The sequence below is a fragment of the Passer domesticus genome, chromosome 6, assembly GCF_036417665.1.
Source record: "Passer domesticus isolate bPasDom1 chromosome 6, bPasDom1.hap1, whole genome shotgun sequence".
Classification (NCBI taxonomy): domain Eukaryota; kingdom Metazoa; phylum Chordata; class Aves; order Passeriformes; family Passeridae; genus Passer; species Passer domesticus.
Genome location: NC_087479.1, coordinates 73467399 through 73475430, shown reverse-complemented (window position 1 = coordinate 73475430; position 8032 = coordinate 73467399). Strand labels below are relative to the sequence as shown.

General features: G+C 56.0%; 1 protein-coding gene and 1 long non-coding RNA gene across 2 annotated transcripts; both read left to right on the top strand.

Moving 5' to 3' along the window:
- Window positions 1-495: 495 nt before the first annotated feature.
- LOC135301979 (serine/threonine-protein kinase pim-1-like) lies at window positions 496-1910 on the top strand. The gene is made up of 4 exons (XM_064422559.1): window positions 496-513; window positions 799-849; window positions 1063-1420; window positions 1861-1910. The coding sequence occupies exons 1-4, from the start codon at window positions 496-498 to the stop codon at window positions 1908-1910; spliced, it is 477 nt and encodes a 158-aa protein (XP_064278629.1).
- Window positions 1911-1969: 59 nt separating this feature from the next.
- Window positions 1970-4113, top strand: LOC135302293 (uncharacterized). Its single transcript, XR_010363991.1, has 3 exons — window positions 1970-2208; window positions 2443-2996; window positions 3637-4113. It is a non-coding gene; the product is annotated as an uncharacterized LOC135302293 (long non-coding RNA).
- The last annotated feature ends 3919 nt before the right edge of the window (window positions 4114-8032 follow it).

Genomic DNA, 8032 nt, shown 5'->3' with positions numbered 1-8032 from the left:
CTTTTTCTTTCTCTTTTTCTCTCTTTCTCGCCCTTTCCCGCTGACGAGCACCCTTCCCTCCACGTCGATTTCTCGGCGTCCCTCTCCTCTCCTCTCCCTGCCTCTCTCTCCCCGTGCCGGGCCGGGCCATGCCCCCGGCCCGCCCCCGGCCCCGGGCGGGGCTGCCCCGTGCCCGCCCCCGGCCGTCCCGCCGCCGCCTGGCCTCAGCCCAGCTCTGGCCGTGCTGGCGCTGGCGCTGCTGGGCGGGCGTCAATGCCTGGGGCTGGGGCGGCATCGCCGGCTTTTGGCTCCGCCTGGCCCGAGCCCGGCCCCGGCCCCGACGCAGGGTCCAGTCCCGGCCCCGACCCCGACCCCGACCCCGGCCCCGGCCCCAGTCCCGGCTCCTCCCGGGGCCCGCGGAGGACACAGGCGGCGCAGCCGCTCCCGCCGCCTCCGCTGCGGCTTCCCCGGCCCGAGCTCCGCCGCTCGGCAGCGCGACCGCCGGGGCGGGTGGGGATGGCCGGGCCGGGGCGGGTGAGGGGCGCTCGGGGGCCGTTGCTGGCCCCGGGCCGAGCGCTGACAGCTGCGTCCCGCCCGCAGGGAAGGCGCAGGAGGCCCTGCAGGAGCGCTACCGCCTGGGTTCCCTGCTGGGGCGCGGCGGATTCGGCAGCGTCTGCTCGGCGACGCGGCTCTCGGACGGCGCCCTGGTGAGCGGCGGGGCCGGCGGCGGGCGGAGAGGGAAGAGGGAGACAAGGACGAGAATGTCGGAGCGCAGTGGGAAGGGCCTTGAGCTCAGCCCGCTGCTCCCCTTGCTCGCAGGTGGCCATCAAACGCGTGCCGCGGGATCGCATCCGGCACTGGAGCGAGCTGGTGAGTGAGCGGGGCCAGCGGCAGAAGCCGGGCCGTGCCGGGCGGCGAGGAGCCGGGGCCCGGCATGGTGGAAGCTGCCGGGAGCCCTGTGGGGAGAGCGGGCGTGGGCTGAGCAGGGCATGCAGAGCATCCCGGGCTGGCTGAGGGGTCCCAGAGCCCTGGCACGGCCTCAGCTCCACTGACGGCATCGCGCTCCTCCCGCAGCCCGACGGCACCAGCGCGCCCCTGGAGATCGTGCTGCTGGCCAAGGTGTCCTGTGGGTGTGCTGGTGTCATTCAGCTGCTGGAGTGGCTTGAGCTCCCCGACAGCTTCTTGCTGGTGATGGAGCGTCCAGAGCGGTGCCAGGAGCTCTCGGGTTTCCTGGCGGAGCGGAGGTTCCTGCCGGAGGAGGAGGTGCGGGGGCTGTTCCGCCAGGTGCTGGAGGCCGTGCAGCACTGCACCAGCTGCGGGGTCCTGCACAGGGACATCAAGCCCGAGAACATCGTGCTCGACCTGGCCAGCGGGCAGCTGAAACTGATTGACTTTGGCTGTGGCGCCTTCCTCCAAGACACAGCCTACACCCAGTTTGCAGGTAAGCCCTTGCAGGGGATGCTCCTGGGCATCTCATGGCCCAGCCTGGGTGTAGCACCGGGGCTTCCCCCTACTGCAGCTGGGATGGGATTAATGCTGGAGCCAAGTTGATTTGGTTGGGGTGTGAGGGGGGCCAGCTCCCAGCCCTGCTGACAGCCTTCAGTACCCAGTGTGCCCTGGGCTGGAGCTGGTGCAGCCAGCCCGACAAAAACCCCCATGGGGGTAATGGAGAGGGGGGTCTGAACCCATGACCTGGATGGTTTGGTGTGCAGGGGAGGAGGGGCTTGGACTGCTCCACTCACCTTGTTTGCCTTGGCTTATTAACATTTTTTGGGGGCCCATGCAGGCAGAGAGGAGAGTGGGTTTTCTCCACCAGTGGGTGGGTTTTTCCTTTGTGTGTCATGGTTGGGCTTGCCCAGGGTTTCTGCTGCCCTCTTCCAGCACCAGTGGCTTCTTTTCCAGCCCCGAGTTTGTACACAAATCCCAGGTGATGGTGAGAAGGCAGCGGTCACCCCGTGTGCTGCTGGAGCAGCCCCCACATGCCCGGGGATGCTGGGGCCAGGCTCTGGGAGCAGCAGCATCCCCCTGAAGAGCTCTGTCTGTGTTCCACAGGAACCCTGGCCTACAGCCCTCCAGAGTGGACCCAGCACCAAAGCTACCATGGCGAGGCAGCAACGATCTGGTCCCTGGGCCTCCTGCTGTACCAGCTGGTCGTGGGGAAGCACCCGTTCAGGAGGGGCCAGGAGATCATCTGGGGGCGCATCTTGTTCCCAGCACGGCTCTCTCAAGGTGGATCCTCATCTCTGGGCACAGGGGGAATACCAATGCTGGGAGACAGCAGCGGGCTGATAGGCATCCTGCTCTGGCAGCTGCTGAGGAGGTGGCACATGTCCTGCTCTCCTCCAAACAGAGAATCCGTGGGGAAGTTTAGGCCCAGCTCTGGGCACACCCAGTATGGCCTGGGCACAGGAACAGGGGGGCAACTTCTCCAACTGACTGGTGATTTCTGGTTTGTCTCCCCAGAGTGCCAAGATGTCATTAAGCGGTGTTTGTCCATGCAGCCCTCGGACAGGCCATCATTAGAAGAGCTTTTCTGCCATCCTTGGGTGCAGGGTGCTCCTCGGCCCTAGAAGATGGGAGAGATGCATGTGCACAGTTGGATCCAGGGGCCTGGCAGGTACCAGCTCCACACATCTCTTGGCACTCAGTGGCAAAGCAAACCAGACTGGTTTTGTCCTGCCTGTAGCTCTGAGCAGGGGTCAGCAGAAGGGAACAAGCAGCTCTTGGGCGGGAGCTGAGCTGGAGATCTGGTGTGGCAAGCACTGGTGGCCACCATCGCCCCGGTTTGTTTGTCTGGTTCATGGATGGCTGGGGCCCTGGGCAGAGCCCTGACAGCCTGGTCTGTTCCCAGGGAAGGAGAAGGAGCTCCTGGAGAAGCTGTACCAGGTGGGGCTGCTGCTGGAGACAGCAAAGACAACCTCAAGGACGACAGTCTCTTCCTTGGCCTGGCCAGCTGAAGAAGATGGACTTGGATTCTGGCACCTTCTCTAAAGACACACTCCACACCCAATTTGCAGGTGAGTTCCACAGCCAGGGGGATGCTCCCAGATCTGGGCATGGCACGGCCTGGCTGGGCACCAAAGGTTCCCCCTTTGCTGGGGGGGATGCAACGAATTCTTCATTCAGCTCCCCAGCTGCTTTTTGGCTCTGGGCAGCTGCTGAGGTCTAGATGTGCCGTGGCTGGCTGCAGGCTGGGCACATGTCCTGCCCTGCTCCCAAAGACAGCATTGATGGGCAGCTCTGGGCACAGCCAGCATGGCCTGAGCACCACGGGCAGCTGGGACAAGGGGACAGGAACCTTCAGCTGACGGGCAGTTTCTGGTTTCTCTCCTTGCAGCCGGGCTCTGCGGGTGCTGAGGCTGCTCTGGGCTCTGCCAGGGCTCTGCTGGGCTCAGCCCTGGGCACAGCTGGGCTGGCTCTGCCCTCACATTGCTCTGACAGCTTTGCATCAGACAAGCCCGTTCCGAGCACAGCGCCTGAGCTTTCTGCTTTGGCAGGTGAGTGAGACTCTCCTGCAGGCCCAGAGATTGCAGCTGGGGACACACATCCAATTGGCAAGAATGCAAACTCTCCACAGTCCCAGCTGAACGCCTGGATCTCCAAAGGATGTTTCATCTGTCACTCTCTTCATTCCTTTTTGGCTTTTTCTTCCTCTAGAGGTGCCACAAGTGGGCCAAAGCTGGTGAGTGGGCCGTGTCCCTGAGGCAGTGCAGTCTGGAGCTGATGGATGGAGAATTGCCTTTCTGCACTCCCAAACCAGAGGAAAAATCTGTAAGTGGGACTTTGTGTCTTTAAGAAACCCCTGACAGTTTCAAAGGGAATGTGCAGCTCATTCACAGGGTGAGAAGGAAGGGCATCTTCTGAAGGGTTTGGGGTTTGACAGAGGTTATATTCCCAGTGCTGCTTGGAGCTGGAAGGGCACAAAGCAATTTCCCATTGCTTCAACCACAATTTAAAATAACAATGTTGGAAACAAAGCCCAAAAACTTTTTAAAAAGGCTGCTGAGGTCAGTAAGATGGATCCATGCCATCAGCACATTCACAATGTAATGTATGAAAAAAATAACTGAGTTTTCTTCTTCCAAAGATCATTTGCCTCTTAATACAAAGTCACAAAAGATTTTTCACTGCACACTTGGGTTTTGTTTTTATCTTTATCATTTTACCATTTTTTTTTTTCCTTATAACAGAAAACATGCTGTAAAAAAAGAGTGTCCTTTGCTCCTGGTTCCCATGTGGAGCAGCTCCCTTCCTGCTGGCTGAGCTGCTCAGGCAGAGCCCGGCAGCTCCTGGCCATGCAGGGCTGAGGCTTTTCCCCACTGCTGGGCACAGACTGATGGAGCAGCACTGCTGAACATGGGCACACCCAGAGGGACCAAGAGCAGCTGCCTTTGCCCACCTGAGGCTCCAAGGCCCAAACTCTGAGCAGCCAGGGCTGGAAGAGACTCGCAGGCTCCCTGGTGGCTGTGCTGCCCCACTTGTGCCCGGCCCAGCTCTGCATGAGGCAGAGGGAGAACAAGGGGCAGCTCCCTCTCAGCCCAGCCCAGGGACCCCTCCAGCCCCAGGGCTTGGGGCACTGTCAGCACCTGCTGCTCCAGCCACCACTCCTGCTGACCCTGACAGCAACACCCAAACTGGGGCTGATCCCGAGGGAGCAGCAGCAGGGCCTGGATCTGATCCCTGACTCTGGGCCAGGGCTGGACAAATGACCCCACAGCAGCAGCAGCACATGGAGCTGACATTCAGCACAGCCCCTGCCACTCTTCCCTCCTGTGTGCAGCGGTGTCACAGCCGCCTGAGGCACCTGAGAGCCCCCAGTGCCAGCAGGGACTTGAGATGGCAGCCCTGGGCTCCTGGAGGTTGTGCAAGGAATGCAGCTGGGGACTCCCTGTCCATGGGGAGCTTCCAGATGGAAAAGGCTGCTGTGTCCAGACAGCTCCAAGGGCAGAGAAAGGAGCGTCTCGACCACTGGATCTGTGCCAGTCCTACAGTCCTGGGCAGCAGCCACTGAGCCCTGGGGGAACAGAGGGCACAGCAAGAGGGACAAAGCCAGGCGAGGTCAGAGACTGGAGAGAGCCAGAGCCGGGAGCAGGAACAGCTGCTTCACTGCACTCTTGGAGAAAGCTCTTGGCTGGTTTAAAGCACTGAAAAGCATGAAGTGCAGAGAGGAGGCCACAGCAAACAATGCTCCTATTTCCACACCCTCTCCTCTCTGTGTCCCAGAAGAAACTGGACTGTATTCATCTCTCCGAGTCGTCTCATTCAACATGAGCAGCTTAGCACCAGGAGCTGAAGGAACTGTCACCACAGGCCACAGGAGCTGAGCAAGAGGGAACTTTTGGAGCAAAGTAATGCTGCTCAAATAGACCTAGCTGAATGCAGCAGATATAGTAATAGAATCACAGCATCCTTTCTGTTTGAAAAGACCTCTAAGCTCATCCAGTCCAGCCATTCACTCAGCAGTGCCAAGCCCAGCACTAAACCACGTCCCTGAAGTGCCAAGGCCTGAACAGCAGGCCCTGAGCCAAAGGTGACTTCTGGATGAACCTTCCAACCAAAGGTTATCTTTCTATCTGCTCACTGATGAAATATGCATGGCCATTAGCACTGTGATAGATGTAGCCACTCCTTAGTGACACATGTATTGATCTTTTTGTATTGGCAAGCCAGACAAGGCCATGAAATCTGACATTTGGCCTTGTTTAGGGATGAAGGATCAAAGTCAGCTCCTTTGGTTCCTCCTTGAGCACTGGCCAGGCTTTGGGAGGGACCCAAGAGGAGGATGAAACCAGATGTTGCCACACTAGAAGTGCTGTCAGTTTGTTCATTCAGCACTGTCAGAGCTGGGCCCTCTCACAGCGAGGTTGGAGCCTCAGCTGTGGCTGGAGGCACCTGCAGGAATTCCCAGTGTCCAGGAGTGGCTCTGCAGTCCTTGGCTATGACATCCCCCTGCTGCTGTGTGGATCTGGGGGATGGTGGAGTCTGAGGGACACTGGTGCTGGATCTTTCTTAATCACTGCTGCAATCTTTGGTGCTGATGATTGGGTGCATTGCTGAGCTGCTCCTTTTGTGATTCTTTGCTGCTTTGAGCTGCAGTAAATGACACTGATTCCTTCAGTTGCAGTCTGTGTCTTTGGTGCTGACCCTGCCCACTGGTAAAACAAAACTGGCAGAGTCTGGCCAGATCACAGCAAAATGTCACTTGTTAAATGTAAATGTGAGGAATCAGTGGCATCAGAAATTCCCAGATGGGAAGCCCTTCCCTGGAGTTGGCTGGCTCTGGAGTGGGCTGAGGTCGCAGCACTGTGTGAGCACTGGGGCAGTTGGTTAAAAGAAGCTGAACCCCTGGATGTCTTAAAATGTATCCAAAAATTGCATATGGAAAAGGAAAAGAACTTGTGGGTTTGGGCAGACAAAGATGAATTTGTTAACAGTACATTGAAAACAGCACCTTCAGAAGGAACAATTCTTGTTGGAATGCTCCCACATGGAGCAAGAAGAAGGTTTTAATCTTGAGCTCTGATGCATTTGTGCAAGTGAAATATTAATATCATAAATAACTATGTACATATTTATAGTATAATCAGGCCTTAATATATATTGATATATATATATTTATATGTATGTCTATACCTATCTATCTATATCTATATTTCTATATCAATATCTATATCTACGTATAAAATAGTAATAATGTGAAATAGTGCTGACAATACTAATTTGGTAGCTTTGGCTGCTCAGGGATGTAACACTAAATACTCTACAGAAAAGGATTGGCCAGGACCCTAATGTCAGAGGTAAACTTTGTGAGATTGTATACAATGAAAAAAGGAGGAGGGGATGAAATTGGCTATTTTTACAGGGTTTGCTGATGCTGTGATTCAGAGTGCTTTGTCTGTTACTGTGGAAAATACCGTGATTAAGACTGCAGGGTTTTTCATGTAACAGACTATCCTCAAGCTGCAGGATTTGTTGAACAGGTGAAGGGGTTGTTAAAAGAGCAGTTGAAAAAATGAGGAGATGGGAACCTGTCCCCATGGAGAACCCATCTCCCAGGTGTGCTCCATACCCTTAACAATGGCCCACTGGGGAAATGGAAACCCCCTGGCTGTGCACAGCTGCACCCAATTTGCAACTACAACCATGAACAGTGAGGCTTGCACTGCCTGGGAAATTGTTGTGGGTGTGATGGCCCCTGGCAGGGCCAGCCCAGAGGCTGCAGGGCTGGACCTTCATGCATTGCCATTAATTAGGATAAATCCAAAGCAAATGAAAGCTGTCTATAGTGAGACAGGAATTCTGATTCCTCCAGGACTCTTTGGTTTGGTAACTGCTCATTTGGAGCTTGGCCTTGCAAAATGTTCATGTCATGGCAGGAGGAAAGGAGGAATTGGTGCTGAATATAAAGGAGAAATTACAATAATTCTGTTAAACAATTGTCAATAAGATTGGGTTATTCAACCCCATGACAGGGTAGCACAATTATTGATATTGCAATTTTAAGCACGATTGTGAAAAAAGGAGATCCACCTCCAGTCATTACCATTTGTGGAGATAAAGGGTTTGGATCCAGCAGTCCTAACAATGGAGCCCAGAGTGTGGGCCCGGAGGCCAAAAGGCCCTCCTGAGGCAGCTGAAGGAACAGCTCCTAGGAAAGACAACATTGAATCCTGAAACCTGGGCAGGAACAATGGGAATATGTCCCTGCAGCCAAGTATTCTGTGTGAGAACAAGTAGGTATTACAGGATACTGTTTTACACATCCTGCCAGACCAAATCTCCTTGTTTGCCCCAATGGCCCCTTTGAAAAATGCTCTGATCCACAGGGCTCCATGTGAAAGCTGCTGTGGCACTGAGGGACTTGCACACAAATTCCATCCAGGAGCCTGGGTGCCCTCAGGGACTGGGACCCAGCCCCCTTCCAGCCAAAGGGGAAAGGGCCCCACCAAGCCTTGGTAGCCACAGACAACATGTAGAACTGAACAGCAAAGGACCCTGGGGGCATTATTCTGGAATTAAAAAGGCACCACCTCCATGGACAACACAATTTTTG